This window comes from Sphaerodactylus townsendi, linkage group LG09 (assembly GCF_021028975.2).
Source record: "Sphaerodactylus townsendi isolate TG3544 linkage group LG09, MPM_Stown_v2.3, whole genome shotgun sequence".
Lineage (NCBI taxonomy): Eukaryota > Metazoa > Chordata > Lepidosauria > Squamata > Sphaerodactylidae > Sphaerodactylus > Sphaerodactylus townsendi.
In genome coordinates this window covers 51,546,757-51,565,767 of record NC_059433.1, presented here as the reverse complement: position 1 = coordinate 51,565,767, position 19,011 = coordinate 51,546,757, and the positions used below count along the sequence as shown (strand labels likewise).

General features: G+C 41.5%; 1 protein-coding gene across 6 annotated transcripts in view; it reads right to left on the bottom strand.

The window, feature by feature from the left end:
* Window positions 1-19,011, bottom strand: part of DTNA (dystrobrevin alpha) — a 233,861-nt gene that overhangs the window by 177,947 nt on the left and 36,903 nt on the right. Inside the window, exon 1 of one of the 6 annotated variants that reach the window (XM_048507243.1) lies at window positions 6,707-6,851. The exons of 4 other annotated variants lie outside the window; for them this stretch is intronic. Coding sequence is in view for 1 of the 2 variants with exons in the window: in XM_048507238.1 (XP_048363195.1) it covers window positions 6,332-6,348 (17 nt within the window). In the remaining variant the exon portion in view is untranslated. Of the gene's footprint in view, window positions 1-6,331; window positions 6,600-6,706; window positions 6,852-19,011 lie in introns of those variants that run through there. One more of the 6 variants, XM_048507238.1, reaches the window with a different exon arrangement.

Genomic DNA, 19,011 nt, shown 5'->3' with positions numbered 1-19,011 from the left:
CACTTCCTTGTGCAATTCCTGTTGTGTGGCAAGTTTTTGGGGGGTTTGGCCAACCTTGTTCCTTGTTTCTTGGTTTAGTCTTTACACTTGCTTTATTTTATCACACTAACAGAAGTGTGTTTACAAAATTGTCAGCACACTAGCTTATCGTGCAAGTCATACTTTGCCAGCTTTAATTAAGGAGTCATCAGGAACCCAACAATTCTAGACAGGACAGAACCAGAAGAATTCATCCGTATCCATTTCACTTTGGCATTTAATCAAATGGTAAAACATTTCTTATGATTCTCCGCCTCTGCAAAAATTAAGTCTTGAGTGTATATGTGGTTATGCTGAACATGAAACTTAACGTTAATCTATAACAGAGTACAACAGGCAAGGGCAAGATTAATGACCTGTGAAATAGGTACAGCCAGAGCTTGGTCCTCTATGCCTGAACTGGCTCCAAAGCTTTGCATTTCCCCACAGATGTACTATAGTAACCAACTGATGTAGTGTATAAATGCTCTTACATGTGATGGAAACAAAATATATTAAAAGAGTCTATTTCCATTTGGGGCAGAGGGAAGTTTGCCAACCAGTCATCCTGACTTATTCTGTTGATTATGTTCCTAAGAGATGCCCTTTTCCAACAAATGGTTGCTAACCATTTGTTCGTGTATTATATTGGGAAACAAGAAGCAACTTATGTTTTCACCCACTGCATTCCTGGCCCTTTGTAACAAAACTTTAATCTTAAACCTTTTAGAGTTTTGCATCATCAACAGCCATTTAATTGTTAGACGAACAGATGAGCATTTGAAATAAGCAGTTCCATATTAAAATATGCCATATGAACAAGACCTATGAACCAAATCCACAAATTCACATGCAGTATAAGCATTTGCTCAAAAGTTCAGAACAGTTTTTGTGCAGATAATTTTCTGTGTTTCTCAGCTACAAAAAACTCAATTTGCAATAAGAGAAGCCAAAAACAGTCTTGACTAAATGTTGCCTGGTAATATTCTGGTAACAAATGAACTACTTGGATATTGACTAGCATTCTCTAGCAATGCACGGCCAGAGGCAGCGGCTTCCCACCAGCTTAAATGAAGCCGGTGGAGGGTCGGGACAGTTTGCATGGTCTCATGCAGGCAGTCCTGACGCCACAGCTGCCCGCAGGGGCAGCTCCGCATGGAGCCGCCCAGGGTGTGAGGAAGACACTTACCTTTGCTTCCTGTGCAGCTCCAGATGGCTGGAAAGACATGGGGGTCGGAGGGCACCATGGGTGTGTCTTTCCAGCTGTCTGGAGCTGCACAGGAAGCAAAGGTAAGTGTCTTCCTCACACCAGAGGGGCCAAAAGCGGCACCATCATGCCGATGTGGTTCACACAGAGGCGTTCCTCCCATTGGGCAAAGTGGGCAGTTGCCCTGGGCGCCGTCTTGTGGGGGGCGCAAAAACTGCAGGTTGTGGGATTTTTTAAATTTTCAGTTTTTCCGTTTTGGCCTGCAGAGGGTGCAGTTTTTAGGCTAGCAACACCAAAATTTCAGGGATTTTTCAGGGGACTTTCCTGATGATATTACCTAGGTTTGGTGAGGTTTGGTTCAGGGAGTCCAAAGTTATCGACTCTCAAAGGGAGTGCCCCCATCCCCCATTGTTTCCAATGGGAGCCAATAGAAGATGGGGGCTTCACTTTTGACGGTCCATAACTTTGGACACCCTGAACCAAACTTCACCAAACCTGGGATGTATTATTGGGAGAGTCTCTTATTGATACCACCCAGGTTTGGTGAGGTTTGGTTCAGGGAGTCCAAAGTTATCGACTCCCAAAGGGAGTGCTCCCATCCCTCATTGTTTCCAATGGGAGCTAATAGGAAATGGGGGCTACACCTTTGAGGGTCCATAACTTTGGACCCCCTGAACCAAACTTCACTAAACCTGGGTGGTATCATCAGTAGGGTCTCACAAAGATACTCTGAAATTTTGGTGCTGCTATATTAATAATTGCACCCCTGACAGCAGGCACCCCCTGACAGCAGGCATTTCCCCAGATTTTCCTTTTAAATTCACCCCCTTCTTGCCAGTGCTTGTTTTCTTTCTTTTTTAAATTCTCTCAATGCCTAATAAAGGTTATTATTATTATTATTAAATCCACCCCCTTTGGCATGGATTTAAAAGGAGAATCTGAGGTCCCCAGTTTAGAGATAATCCACCCCAAAACAGCATCACTTTCAATGTTGTTTAAACTGGGGACCCCAGATTCTCCCTTTAAGATGGATTTAAAAGGAGAATCTGGGCTCCCTAATTTAAATACTCATTGAAAAAATAATGCTGTTTGGGGTGGATTCCAGCATTCGTACTTGTGGTTAAACTAGGGAGCCCAGATTCTCCTTTGAAATCCATTTTAAAGGGAGAATCTGGGGTCCCCGAGATTTAAATAGCCAACATTGAAAGTGATGCTGTTTCCCCCAATTAGGGGACTGGATACAACACCATAAAACGTTTTCATAGCCTTAATAAAACATTTTGAAACCATTTTGAAAAGGCTTTCAAAAAATATTTCTGCTGTGTTTAGATTTGTGAGTTGGGGCATGTTCTATAATGTGATGGTGACTTTGAAATGACCTGGCAGAAAAAATCTTTGTTTGGTCACGGTGGGGGGTGGGGTGGCCACCCATGGGGGGGCATCAAACTCAGGTTTTGCCCTGGGCTCCAGTTTGCCAAGGTACGCCACTGGGTTCACACTGCGCCAGCTGGAAGACGGTGCTTTTGGAAAAAGTCACTCCCTGAGCAAGTTTCAAAAGCGCCGCTTTCCCGCTGTTTCAGGGGTTGGCACACTATGCAAACTTTTTTTCCATCCCTAGGGCACTGTTTTTTGGCTGTACAGAAATGGCCTAAATAATTTTCATGTAATTTTATACTACTTGAGTCATCTATAGCCAAAGGTAAATGTAAGCCAGTCTGGTATACTGGACTGGTAAGAAAATGACAAGGCCCTGAACCATACTAACTTCTGAAATTGGCACCTGAGCTTCTATAGCCCACTGGCTGGCAAGTCTATAGAAAATGTAGGTCATTCTGAAGGGGCTGTGGCTCAGTGGTAGAACATCTGCTTGGCAAGCAGAAAGTTCCAGACTTAATCCCTGGCATCTCCAGTTAAAGGGTTTGGCAGTAGGTTATTTATTTATTTATTTAAAACATGTATTAGCTTCCTTTCTTCCTTATGATGTTCAAGGCAGCTTACAGCTTAGATCAGGGGTCTCCCACATAGTGCCCAAGGGGCCATGTTGCCCACTACAGCCTTTCTTGGTGCCTGCCAAGTGATTTTAGAAAGTGGGTGGGGCCAGGTGAAGCTCTTGCCCAGCAGGGCTTCTGTTTGGCCACTGCCGGTTTGATCAGCTGTGCAGATTTTTAAGACATTGAGATCTTCACTGTGTGAATCAAGATAAGCCATAACAAATGTTTTGTGGCTGGCTGTACCTCCCACAGCAGCCACTTTGTGGCTGTGTGTACCATTCTGTGTCAAAATTCCAAAGGAGCCCACAGGATGAAAAAGGTTGGGAACCCCTGCCATAAATAAAACACACAAATATATAAAAACCGAGATTTAAAATCACAATTCAGGCTACCAATAAACAACCAAACAGAATCCCAAATAAAACTGTGTTTAACTGTCTTCTCAAGATTGAAAGTGAGGGAACCACGAAGACCTCCAGTGGGACTGTCACTGAAAAGTGGGACTGTCACTCTTATGTACCCCCTCAAATGAGCTTCTTTGGTTAATAGGACAGTCAAGAGGCCCTCTCCCTGTGATTTTAATCTTATGTGAGAGACTCTTCCTGAGATCCTACAGAGGCACTGCCAGTCTGACTACAGAATACTGACTTTGATGGACAAAGAGTCTGATTCAGAATAAGGTAGCATCATATGTCCAGGTGGAGGTATCACTGTTTAAATACAGTATGATGTCTATCATGGCATGGAAAATGTTCCTTGAATAAAAATCAATATCAGAGCATCCCTCTCATCTGTTCCTTGTCACTCCTATGCAATTTCATGCTTGCAGGCAGCTAAGAATCATTTACTGAAACCATCTACTGGAAATCCCTGGCTGTACACATATACTCACACATGGTTTCAATGTGTATATATCCAGAATTCTTGCCTGAGAAGGCTATTAGGGCAGAACTTAAATAAAAATAAAAAGCACCATCCTGCCAAGGGTAAAATATTTTCAAATCCCACTGGCCTAAAGTGCTGCTCAAATGGGACAAACTGGAGCCTTTGAGACCAGTGAAGTATTCATGAATCAATACTAAATGCATAAATACCACCGATAGAGCTCCCAGGCAAAGCATACTAGCAACATTTAATAGAACACACGTTTCCCCACGGTCCAAATATCCTGGGATGAGAAAGGGAAATATCCCAGTTTCTGCAAGATTCACGTGGTTTCTGGCCCTAAATTGGGGCTGCCCCATAGTATTTCCCTTATCCCAGGATTTCCCAAAACAGTCAAATTGGCGGTTCATTTAAAATATCCCACGCTGATCCCAATACCAGATACCATGCAAACACCGCGGGAGCAGGGTCGGTTTATTTTTCCCATCTCACCACTCCATAAGAACATAAGAACAAGCCAGCTGGATCAGACCAGAGTCCATCTAGTCCAGCATTCTGCTACTCGCAGTGGTCTACCAGATCCCTTTGGGAGCTCACATGCAGGAGGTGAAAGCAATGGCCTGCTGCTGCTGCTCCTGAGCACCTGGACTGTTAAGGCATTTGCAATCTGAGATCAAGGAGGATCAAGATTGGTAGCCATAGATCGACTTCTCCTCCATAAATCTGTCCAAGCCCTTTTTAAAGCTATCCAGGCTAGTGGCCATCACCACTTCCTCCACTCTACTTCCTCCTAAAAGTGGCAGGTGGGGAAGAAAGGGAACCGCTGAGAGGCTTCCGCAGGCACAGTTGGCTCATGCAGAAGGAGAAACTGGGATAAAATAGGCCCGATTTGTATGATCCCGGGACTACCCTGGGATATTTGGATCATGGGGAAAACCCCTTAGTATTAACACAGGGCAAGGGAGCTAAGAGCTCACTCAAGTAGTTATGATACCTGCAGTTTGTCCTCTATGGTTGGTTTGCTCTTGTAAATTAATTTCTAGATCTTTTCAATCATATTACAGTTTTCAGTATCATAACACATGGAATTTGTTGACAAGGATATAAAATAAACTGTCAAGTGCAGCAGCATTTCAGTCCAATAAAGGAAACCAATTCCAATGGAGGCCAAGTATGCGGTATCTTTTGCAAAGACACACTTTGTCCCTCTTACCACTACTAGAAAAGGAATTTTTACAAATAGGATTTTGAAAAACCAACAGTTTAAGAGGGAAGCAGGAAACAGTGTTATACCACAGTAAAATTTGCAAGCCCCAGACTTTACAAATTCTAATAAGGCAATCCACAGCTTGCCATGAAGTCTTTATAAGACCTTTTTCCACAATGAAGCAAGTATGCCTCAGCTTTCCCTCACTCAGCAACATTACAAATAATGGTTTAATTTTTTAAAATAATTTTTTACCAATTCCCTATCACAAGATACAAAATATGATACTTGCTGGTTTCATGCAAGTCCCACAATCTCAAATGATGCCTATGCATGAGTAGAAATAACCAGCAACACAGCTTAAATCTGGATTGGACAATTTTGCAAAAAGTTCACAGACCTATCAAATTCGTAACCTGTTTTTTAATCAAGAGATCAAGTACACTCTCCACTTTCTTAACTTCTAAGAAATTCATTTTAGAAAATGCTACTGCTGTATATCTTAAAACATAATTAGTTTACACCATATAACACAAAGATCCCTCGGTAAAGACATGAAGTTCTAGGTAAAGGAGCTAATAGTGAAATAACACATTACCCATGAACAAAATTCTGTTTTATGTTCCTAAATTATGCTTCATTGCTTTGCCACTTTGCAAAATCAAGATCAAAATGGAATCATGAGAAACACTCAAATAATGTTGGCCCATCATCAAAGAATAACTCTATTTCAACTTTGTTGTTGGCAGGAAAGGCTTTTGCTGCTCAAACAAACAGATCCAGGGAGAAAAAAAAGCAACTTTTAAACTATTACACCAGAATCACAACATTAAAAATAAACATGTTGTAACAAGTATAGTACTGTAATGCCAGCTTGCTGAAGCGAGCATACCGAACCACTCACAAAGAGCAAACAGGGAGCACTGCCTGTTATATGCCTTACTCCACATAACACTCAGATCACAGGGAACTAAGAATGTATGGTAAGAGGAATTAAGAGCTTAAACAACGCTTGCTACTTACCCTGCAGCACGAACCATGGTCTTTTGACACCCTAATAATTCCAGACCCCTAAGGGTTCTTGTATTGTCTGAAGAAATACTAGTAAAATCCTTGATGAGGTAAAACAGCAAGTTCTCAAACCAGAAGGCTGAGAGACACTGAATTTAAACCCTGGCTCAAGATGCTGCGTTCTCTGTGTCTATCTTTAACTTGTAAATGATTTGGTTTCACATTCCACTGAAGTCCTGCTGGCAGATGCATTTGCAAAGCTTACCAATCACAAGCATTCAAATACACTCCCTTTCTCTTCTCTTCTCTCCCCCACCCCTTGCCATTCCACCCCCCATTCTCCTCCCTCCCTCCTTCCAAGAGCCCCATGCGGCTGTTTTTTTTAACCTGTCTCTGCAGGAAGAAAGAAGAGGCTTTCACGGATCCTTGCTAGAGATTGTTGGTAGAGATGGAACTGAAGGTCTCTTGCCATGCTGCCATTCAAACACCATCATGGTTTTGCAACCAGAAATAAACTGCCTTCCAAACTTGGCTGCCCAGGGAAAGGAATGTTCTGCAAGGGACATTCCTGAGCGCCTGCAGCAACACAGCACAGAGCTGTTCTGCTTAACAGCATACATAGTTCGGAACGTTTACATCAGAGATATGACTGAACAGAACAACATCCCCTGTACGTCATCAGTGAATATACATTAATAAGACAAGTAAGCCCCAAATATTTCAATATCTAACATTAGTCAATGGCAGAGTCTACATATTTCAACCGCTTCCACAATGTGAAATGGGATCATAGATGGACATTATTCTGGTAGGTTTCACAAGACTGCCAGATCAAAGCAAGAAGAGGGGAACAAAGCAGGAGAAAGACCTTATGTTGATCCAATGCCATATCAAGTTCTGGAAGGGAATCCAGGGTTGAAGTTTACAGCACGTCAGCCTGTTTCAAGATCCATATCAAGGGAGGCAAAGTGACTATAGAACATAGGTGTCAAACTTGCGGCCCTCCAGATGTTATGGACTACAGTTCCCATCATCCCCTGCCAACATGATGCTGGTAGAGGTGATGGGAACTGTAGTCCGTAACATCTGGAGGGCCGTGAGTTTGACACCTATGCTATAGAAGATCATTTAACCTGATGATCAGTCTATTTAGGAACTTTTCTTTACTATAATATCTGCCTACAGTTTTATATTATTATACACCTGCCATAACTCATCACATATTTGAATATGTGTAATAGGTAACAATTGTCACAGAATGATGCCAACATCTGTTAACAGTGGCGTATCTAGGGTGCACTGGGGTAATTTGATGTTGTTATTGGGTCATGAATGGAAACTTATGCCAGATGGTTATAGGCTAACTTTATGAGAAACTGGATCACTGACCCCCTGACCTGTATAAGCCAATGAAGAACATAATCCAGAAAATGATTCTCAAAGAAGAGCACTCCACCCCCCACCCATCTGACATCACTAAAAGTAGTTAATAGCCCAATCTAGATTGCACAGGTGGCTGGGGATAGCACCACTGCACGGCCTCCAGAAGGTTTCTGGGCAGCATGGGGAAGTAGCCGAAAGGAAACAAAAAACCTGCTGCCCAGAAGCCCTCCATAGGGCTAAATTGAGTTATGAGTGGCACAACCCTGAACCCCACTGCAGCGTTCTCAGCTCTAAAGCCCGAATGGAAGCTGATTAAAGTAGGCTCCACCCCTAGGAATGCCCCAGCCCACCCCAACCCCTGTGCTGGTATGCCACCGTTGCTCCACGGTGGTCCTGATTTCTGGGTTTTACTGCCGCAGAGCTGAAAGGTGCCCGGCCACCAGCACCTTTGCCCTCTCTGTTGGTGGGAGTGCCCTCTGCCCTGCTGGAAGGAGCAAATACATTGGCACAGTCCTCTGCCAGTCCCATTCACCCCCTCCCCCACAATCTGGATTGGGCTGCCTGTAGAAATTCAAGGGTGTGATCTCAAGCTTTCCAGTTTAGCTTGAGAACAACGGAAGAGTAGCAATAATTTGATATGGAGCTCTGCGTATGTTATTCTTTAACACTTGGATGACATATCAGGAAACAGGCTAATGCTTTAAATTTATGACATGGCTGTAGTACGGCTTTCATTTGTCTGTATTTTTAACAGTTTGTCTTTCAAAACTTTAATATAAATATTAAAGCTGAAAAAAGTATGACATGGCCAAACACTGGTGTTTTAACTATCCGGTTTTCTGATACAGAGGTGACTATTTATCTTAACAAATGGCTCCCCAAAACATAACACACTTCCAAGTCTCAACATTTTCCTCAACTCTTATAACTTACTGTGTACACTTGAAACTCAGTGGAATTTACTGAAGTAAACATCAAACTGGAACAATAATGCCTTACTAACAATAGCAGTAATTTATTTGTAATAATTACCCATTAAAGATCAAATGCATGTTCAAATATGATTTTTTTATTGCATGTATTTCCATAATAGAGGAAGGAATGAGCACCAAAATGAATTATTGAGCACTTTCAGTTGAAGCCTGGAAAAATATCAATTTACAGTCCAATCAATTTATACAGAAGGATAACATGGCCAAACATTTGTATTTAACAGAGGCTTAAGCCTTGCCAGATCAAGACATTGCTGGCGGTAGTTGTTCAAAGCTTTTGCAACTAAACTCATGAGTTGGCTACAAACGCACACAGGAATAAACTGTATTCCAAATCAGTTTCTCCACAGACAGTGGTAATAGTCCTTGTTGTCAGCAAAAGGTCTTTCTGTTCTGCTGAATGGAAAAGGCCTTGAAACGGTTTGCACACCAGGGCCAAGGGACTAACTGCCTGGCTGCTATAAACTCAAACGTACACACAGTACTTCCTACTAACAAGGCAAACAGTTCAATATTTTTAAACTGAAACCAAAATAGAGAGGGCCCACATTTTATAAGTAACTAATAAGTGTCACCAATTTGTGGCTAATTCTACTTCTTAGAATCATTATTATTCGGCACTCTACAGCTCCTCCGACAAAAGCTGTTTTCTCCTAACGAGGAATGGGTCCAAAGATCTGTATATTGGGAAGGAAGGATACATTTCTTTTTTGGGCTAATACCTATCCTCTTCAATGTCACTTCTCATTCTTGTGAATGTGTGAATGTGTAAACCTTGCACTTTTTCATAAGCAACTGTGTGAGATAAGGTTTGATAAAAGCAAGTCTTTCTATTGCTGTTTCCACTGGAAATCTCACACATACTGAATTTGCCATTTAGACACTGCCAAAGTTTATTTGTGTTCCATTCCCTGGAAGGATTAGCAATGATAGCCAGTTACATGGTTGCAAAACCTTCCATTCTCCTATTTCCCTTTGTCTGTTATTTTCATGGGCTCCTTTTGCAAAGACAGTCTATTTTTTTACTCTTCGTTCAGCACCTGTTGTCACATTAGGAGGGTCAGTCAAAATACTGCCAGAACAGCCAAAGAAGCTACCTTTAAGCACCACCCTTTGCTGCCTTCAGCTATTATGACATTCAGCTTGAACACAAAAATGGGATTTTCCCTACCAATGAAAAGGCAAACATATCTTCACCATCACAAAGAAGGTACTTCTGCTTGAGTTATTCCAGAACAAGCCCTTCATGAGATATGCAGGAGCTCATCCACTTATTTGGTGCCATGTGTGTAGCTTACTTTTCAGCCTGATCTTGTGACAACATCAGTCATCACCTAATGCAATCTGTAAAACCAATAACACTGAAAACTAAATGAAAATTATCAAAGGCCAGACAATGGAAGACCCACTTGGAATCATATGCAAATCAAATGGAGCTTCTTGGAGAAGGAGTAGAGGGTAAATGTAACATACAAGGGACAAAATCATAGTAACCTACTTTTATTTCAAACAAAAAATGCCAAACAACTGGAAAAATTTTAATTAGCATTTTTGAATCACTTTCTAAAAGTCCCACTGGAAAAGTTCTGCAAGCCTCCATATGGAAAAAAAAAGATGTACTCATGACCTAGCAAATCATATCATGCAATTAGCTCAATTATTTTCTCCCTCTAACCTACACTTGTCTATAATAGGAAGAGTATCACAAGAACTTTGTCTGACTGCTGGAGGGCTACTTTAACAAGGATTGCCAACTCTGCGTTTGGAAATTCCTGGAGATTTGGAATGCAGCACAAGGAGAGTAGAATTTGGGGAGGAACCTCAGCAGGGTATAATGCCATAGAGTCTAGCTTCCAAAGTGGACATTTGCCATTTATGCACTTGGGGTCTGCTCCACAGTGAGTATGCATTCCCTTTGGGTCATATTCTCAGTTGCACACTCCTGAACTCACCACGTGACAGATCAAAGAATCCCCATGGTTTCCAATGTGGCTAAAGTGCAACTTTCCCTCCTGCCTTTTCAGGGAAAGTAAAGGAGATGACCATGTATTACTCTCTCTTCAGGTTTCCCTGCTTCTACCTGCCTTCTCCCATCCACCCAACAGTTCTTCCAGCCACACTGTTCTTTTTGATTTCATGCTGCTGGTCTAATGATAATTCAATAGACCAATGAAATTGATATGGTCTATTGAATTATTGATATACCAAGTACAGCAACCCCTAAAAAAAGGGCAGGCAGCCTCCCCAGTGGGAGGTTGCACAAAAAGGAAAGGAAGTGGCAGGTGGACAAAATGGCAGATTGGATCAGTGCAGCTGGGGATACACTGCAGCAGACTTCCCTTTTAAATGGAAAACCACTAGTATAAGTAGTCATTTTCTCCAGGAAAATTGCTCTCTGTAATTTGAAGATCAACTATGATTTTTTTTTGGGGGGGGGGATCTTCAGGCCTCATCTGGAGGCAGCCCAGCCAAACTTCACCCTGCCTCCCCACGTTCCTAGCAATAACGTTGGCAAATGGATTCTCTAATTGAATACATTTACTTTTCTGTTTGCATCTAATAGATAAACCTTCAGATGAACCTCTTCAGAATGTAGAGGAAACAGTTTTTGAATAACAGTGCCCCTAATTTGCCTAATAAAATTGTGTTTAGCCTATTCAAGTGAATGATTCAAGAAAGTGTAGCACAACGTGTATAACATCAGATTAAATGGCACCGATTCCTCAACAGGCTGAATACTCACATTTTCACCAAATGTTCATTTACTGACTGTTCATTTTGTCAGCTCAAGCAAAATATTTGTACCACTCATGAATATTCACAAATGGAACAAATCTCTGGCTTAAAGCAACAAGCCAACCTCTGGTTTCAAGCTCTCAATGACTCATTCATAGCCAAAACTTTTCTCCATATATGACACACACTAAAAGACATTTAAAGGTGGATACCACACACTTCCTGATGCATTTTTATCACCCTAACAGAGCAGTTCCTCAGTGGAACAGGTTTACTTGGGAGGTGGCAGGCTCTCCTTTGGAGATTTTTAATCAGAGGCTAGATGCCCATCTGACAGAAATGCTACTTCTGTGAATTTAGGCAGATCATGAGAGGGAAAGCAGGAAGGAATGTGTCAGTGCTCAGCTTTCGTGACCTTTTTTTACATTCCCAGGGCAATGCTGACCACTACCCTGGGGTCAACAAGCAATTTTCCTCCAAGCCAGATTGGCTTGGGATCCTGGAGGTTTTTTGTAATCTTCTGGACATGGAGCAGGAGAGAGAACTAGGGGTGTGGTGGGGTGGGGAAGTAGTTTTGAATTTCCTACTTTCTGCAAGGAGTTGAACTAGATGGCGCTCAGTAATACAGTGCCACCGACTCCCAGACCCCACAGCCAGTCATAAGAACATAAGACCATAAGAACTAGCCTGCTGGATCAGACCAGAGTCCATCTAGTCCAACATTCTGCTACTCGCAATGGCCCACCAGGTGCCTTTGGGAGCTCACTTGCAGGATGTGATAGCAATGGCCTTCTGCTACTGATGCACCTGGTCTGCTAAGGCATTTGCAATCTGAGATCAAGGAGGATCAAGATTGGTAGCCATAGATCGACTTCTCCTCCATAAATCTGTCCAAGCCCTTTTTAAAGCTATCCAGGTTAGTGGCCATCACCACCTCCTGTGGCAGCATATTCCAAAACACCAATCACACGTTGCGGGAAGAAGGTTTCCTTTTATTAGTCCTAATTCTTCCCCCCCCAGCATTTTCAATGAATGCCCCTGGTTCTAGTATAGAGTTGTGAGAAAGAGAGAAAAATTTCTCTGTCAACATTTTCACCCCATGCATAATTTTATAGACCCCCTTCAATCATATCCCCTCAGATGTCTCCCCTCTCCAAACTAAAGAGTCCCAAACGCTGCAGCCTCTCCTCATAAGGAAGGTGCTCCAATCCCTCAATCATCCTCGTTGCCCTTCTCTGCACTTTTTCTATCTCTTTGATATCCTTCTTGAGAGGTGGCGACCAGAACTGAACACAGTACTCCAAGTGCAGTCGCACCACTGCTTTATATAAGGGCATGACAATCCTTGCAGTTTTATTATCAACTCCTTTCCTAATTATCCCCAGCATAGAGTTTGCCTTTTTCACAGCTGCCATGCATTGAGTTGACATTCCCATGGAACTATCAACTAAGACGTCCAAATCCCTTTCCTGGTCTGTGACTGATAGCACTGACCCCTGTAGCGTGTATGTGAAGTCCAGGAAGATACCGTATTTGATGGCATCAAAAGTTGCTGATAGATCAAGGAAAACCAACAGGGACATGTGCCTATCTGTCTTCCTGAGAAGGTAATCCATCAGGACGACCAAGGCAGTCTCAGTACTATGACTGCACCTGAAACCTGACTGACATGGGTCCAGAAAATCAGTGTCATCCAGGTGTGCCTACAATTGGATTGCCACCACCCTCTCCAAGACCTTACCCAAAAAGGAGATGTTGGCTACCAGATAGTAGTTGTTAGGCATCATCGGAAGCAGAGTCGGTCATTTCAGGAGGGGACGGATCATGGCTCCTTTTAAGTCAGCTGGTACCTTGGCCACCTGTTGGGTAGTGGGGTGAACAGTACAACATAAGCATCCCCATCCTGTATTTCTGGTCCAGCAACAAGAACCAGTCCTCAATTTCAGGTATAGAGAGGAAAGGGCACCTGGAGATGGCAAGAGCCACTTTATGGACGATGGCTACCTCCCAACTCCTCCTTCCAACCTGACCTCGTGCTGCACAGTGTGCCCGGGGGGGGGGGGGAAGCTGTGCAAGTACTGGAACTCCTTCCACACTGACCCAAGTCTTAGTGATAATACCGGATCAGCTCCCACGTCCTGGTTGCTAAAAGGCCTGGAGAAAAAATGCCCTGTCTCTTTAATTAACATGTCAAGTATGGAAATTGGCCGTCAAAACTTTTCATAGCATGGAGATATATAACAACTGGTAAATAACATCCCATTTTACCTTTGTTAAAGGGATGGCCCTTTTTTTCTTAAGGAATTTGACAGCCCTACTTGGAATCACAATTGAACCTCAACATCCAGGATTTACTGGACATTTTTACATTATTAATTACAATAATATAATTCTGTTCTGTTGGGAATACACAGAGTGGAAACAGCAAAATGGTTCATGTGCTTTTTCTGCACTTCTCAGATTTTGCTGCCTGAGGAGAATTGCTTCATGTCTGTTCCTGTCCTTTTAGAGCAATCTCTATTTTTCTTTCTACTAAAACCAAAAAAAGTTCAGATAAATGCTTTTATATTTATGTTATTTCTTTAGTTGTTCTTATCTGCTTAAATAAAATTTATATGGATTAGATCTGCCTTCTGGCAGGATTCTTTGAATAAATTCCACCTTAAGGCACAGGCTAACTTGTGGGTCCCATCACTTACTTGATTCCTGAAACTGGCCTTGTCTTAGCATGCCCTTGATGTCAGGGGAAGGCTTGGAAATTAAAATGAGCAACTGATGAGAAAACCTAGATTTTCTCCTCCTTTTACTGCTTGTTTCCTGATTTGTGTTTCTGTACTCTACAGTTAAGGAGTTTAGCTCTATCAGATGTTTGTTCAGAAACTAGAGATCCATAAGAAATACTCAGAATTTAAAAGTATATACTTTTATGTTCCATGCTGGGCTTCTTAAGCTATCACATTGGAGCTGACATGGAAGTTAATCATGTCGTCATAGAGTGATGCAGGCAATGGAACTGAAAATCCTTTCCTTTTGTTCAGAAATCTTCACTCCTCTTCTACAACAGGCAGCTTATTAAAGATAATGATCTCATCTTAAGAGAAAAATGGAGGTCATGATTAGCTGCTTTGCTCTGCCTGTCTAAAAATGCCCATGAAACCATCCAAGCATAGTTGCTTACAGCAATAGACTAACGTTATATAATGTAATAGTCAGTAAATACTTCACATTCCATGGCTCACTGAAGATTTCAGAGGGAACAAAACCATGATTCACACTGGATGAAAAAGAGAATTTAAAATCAAGAGGCAAGCAAAAAGGAGGAAACAATGACTTTCAGAGGACTATGTGATAATTGTAACTTGTCATTAAAACTTACTACAAAATTATTGAAAGGTTAAAATAAACCTGCCATGAACTACCTTCAGCTATTGATTTACAAAGTTTTCTATTCATTACAGAAGAATAGGGATATTATAAACGAGGCAGCATACCTCTAATGCTGAATTTTTTTTTCTTTTGGAATTAATTGGATTCTGCTAAGGAACTCTTTGGCTTCTGCATTTTTCAAAGTTTCCAAATTGAGATCCTTCCATTTTCTCTGGGAGGCTTGCCTTTGCTACATGGAAACTTCTGGGTAAGAAGCATGCATTATGAAAAAGATGGGCATTTGTTAGATTTGCCAGTTCTGGATTGGGAAATATCTAGAGATTTTGGGATGCAGCACAGGGAAAGTGGGGTGGGGGGGGCATGAGCATCAGCAGGGTACAATGCCATAGAGTCCAGCTTCCGAAGCAGCCATTTTCTCCCAAAAGAACTGGTTTAGGTCATTTCGACATCAGTTGTAATTGGGAGATCTCCAGGCCACATCTGGAGGCTGGCAGCCTTAATACTTGTACAGCTACAAATCATCACCCATATGAGATTTTCATGTCTTTCAAGCAGCCTAAGCCTATGTCACTTAAGCAACAGCCTGACAATGTTCCAATGCAACCATTATTCTATAAATACTTTCAAAATAACCTCACCAAAAAACATGGTGTTCATGTTCACCCCCACTCCCCCCAACCCCTTCCTGTATGTCTCAATAGGCTGTGTACAAGTCCAGATGAGATTTGGTTGGGAGGCTAAAATGGTACATGCAGTTTGGCTGATAACTAGATTTACCAGTCAGTGGCTGGCGCTTGGTGGGAGCCATTCAGATGCCCCAGGAAAATCTACAAGCAGGTCACAGAGTCCAAAGTCTTTCCTTATTGTTGTCCCCAGCAACTGATTTACAGATTTATGCTGCCTCTGGACATGGAGGCTCCATTTTCCATGAATATACCTTAAGCCAACTAAACTAGTAGCCATCAGTATATTTCACAGTGGGTGAATTCTGTAAATTGATTATGCATTGTGTAAAGAAGTACTTCTATCAAATCTGAATCTACTGTCTGCTAACTTCATTAAGGTTGCCATGTTCCCCCATTACTTGTCTTTCCCCACCCCTAGACTTCAGGTCAGAGCTATGATGCAGGCCTGGATCTCACTGCATTGTGAAATTTTAAGGACACAAAAACCAACAGAAACATGAGGTTTTCCACTTCCCATTAAGGCTACCAGAAGTTGCCCCATGTCTGCAATACAGAATTCTTCTGAAAGTAACACAAGCCTTTTTCATGTGATTGTATTAAAGGCCACTGGGACAGATTTCTTGGAGGCATGGTTCCTTGGAGACAGAAAAGTTTGCTGCTAACCAGAAATCCCCTTGAGGAGAGGATCATGCAAGAGCATTCCTTGAAACTCCTGAATTGTTCACATTCTGTTATCTTGTTTTTTTTGAAACAGAGGACATGAAGTGACAAATTTAAAGAAAGATTCTGTTTTTGAGGCATGTGGTACAGTCAAGGATTCAGCAATTAATTTACCTGCTCTATAAAAACAAGCAACAGGAGAACTTGACCATGCAAAGGCACTATAAAGGCACATGAAGAAGTCCCACCCCCATTCCAAGGAGGTCAGAGCAGCCTGTGTGCATGGGGTGATCCTATTTTTTTCTCACAGCTTCCCAGTGAAGTAAGTTAGAAGGAATGCTCAGGTTTAAACGTTATAGTCAGCATTCTTATTAATATTCCAATATAACTGAAAACTTCTTTCTGTGCCTGTGAGAGTTAGATTTTCCAACTCACAAAAGGAGAGGTATCTGTGTTATCCAGAATAATATGGCACTAAACTTTGCCTCAAAGAGGAAAGGAAAGTAGAGGAGAGGATGCTGACAGGATATTTATCTGTCACTTACGTCATAAGAACATAAGAACATAAGAACAAGCCAGCTGGATCAGACCAGAGTCCATCTAGTCCAGCTCTCTGCTACTCACAGTGGCCCACCAGGTGCCTTTGGGATCTCATATGCAGGATGTGAAAGCAATGGCCTTCTGCGGCTGTTGCTCCTGAGCACCTGGTCTGTTATTAAGGCATTTGCAATCTGAGATCAAGGAAGATCAAGATTGGTAGCCATAGATCGACTTCTCCTCCATAAATCTGTCCAAGCCAACAGAACTTCTCAACATCCCTAGCAGCCAATGAGATTGATATACTTTATGCTTAAAACATACCATAGACTGAGTTTTGAATAACTAATCTGAGATCTAACTGCAGACTTTGATTTTTTTTATTTCCTGTCATCAGTAAACAGTTTAGTAGTACATGTAATTGAGGCATTCTTTTCTAAATCAGCAAACTGCTAATATCTCTGGATTGTAGCAGTATAATAAAATTTACAGTGTACCAAAGATGGCAGTTATGACTATTTGTTTTATCTTTTTGTGAAACATTTAGCAAGCAACTAAGTTTTCTTGAGGTATTCTGTTTGTATGTATGGACTCCCTATTAACTTTTGGATTTTTCTGCTCTCTTACTTTCCCCCCCTATCTTGCACATGTTTTGCTCTCTATAGTGTCTGCTTCAACATTTTATCACTGTTATCTCCAGCTTATTTCACCCACTTTAAAATTGCAGGTAAATTAGTCAGAGACACAGTGATGATATATTGAAGCAACCACTAGAAGGAGCAAACATGTGCAGGAAAAAGGACACAGTATAGGCACACAAGCAACAAAAATAAGAGTGCAGAAAAGTCCTATGTCACAGATTCTGCAAATGTCCACAGCACCTCTAACAGGCAAATAAAGAAGCACAGTTGCCCATTCCCTCAGACTGCAACAAACTGGAGGGATGGATCACTTCTCTCATCAAGGAGAAAATATTTTTTTCTTTTTTTATGCTCATTATTCAGGAAGGAAACAATGTTTAGCGATCTGTTATCACAATAGGAAAATTGATGGCAGGACCCTTGATTAATTTTAATTTTACAGTCAAATGTACTCCTTGATTGTCTAACTAGCATTCAAGGTGGAAGTAAATGTACATTTCATCATCTTGGGATAATTTATCACACAAAAGAGTATGTGTATCTGTCAAAGGAAGAAATATCCTGTTAATTAAGTACTGAAGGTGGGCTCTGGAAGCCCAGATTCACTCAGCTCTGCCACAGATTGTTCTAATGACCTTGGGTGAGTCTCTCTGTAAGTTCTTTATAGATGAACAATATGGGTGCAAATTGAATTCTCTTCCATCTCATTTATCCTCATCTGACTTGAATGCAAATTATCTGAAAATAGCTCTTTTCTATATCTGTGCCCTAAGCATGACCTCGACTGAGACTCTGAGAGGCTACCACATAAAACTCACTGAAAAACAGATGAAATTCTGTCTGTTCCACAAATTGATACGCTGTCAGCTTGAAAACAATTGATACCCAGCACATAAAACAAGTTTTCTTCTTTAGAAAATACCCATAGCAGCATTCTAAAAGTTGCCAGAGAAACATTTATTTGCATAATAAAACATGAATTAACCAATGAACGATAAAAGGCCAGGGAATTCCTACATTCAAAAAAATAGATTCTATTAAGCCTATAAATCATTAAAACTTTTCTTTGTTCAATTCTCTTTCCTATTTAAGGTTTTTCACTCTGGGAGATCAACGTCAATTCTAGTTGAACCAAACTAGACAAATCCATCACAGAGACAGAATGTATGTATGATTTTATCCAGTGTGACAGCAGACCTACTGTACCACCTGTTTGAACTCCAATGCATCAGATTTCTGATGGCAGTGACAAGCTGCAAGAATGTCAGATGTATAGCTCTAGATTAAAAGACACTTGACTAAGTAAAAAACAAAACAAAACAATCCTGCTCAAAATGCCCTTCTAATAAAAGACAGTGAGTGCATGGCCTTCAATCACACACAGATGGTCAAATTACAGCACCACCATAAGCAGACTCACACCCTTCTAAATCCATTGCCTTCCCTGGATTAAGAAGGGTGTAACTCTGTTCAGGATGGCCCTCTTAATGTTCTCTTCATATTTTGTACATGGGGTACAAAATATGTGGAAAACATAAAATGCTGATCAAATTTAATGAAGACTAAATTTAATCTTTACACCTGCCAAGTATTTTTAGTTACACCCTGGTGTACGCCAAAAAAAAAAAGGTTTTGACAGCCATTTCTCCTCCAGCAACCTGCCCAGTGCC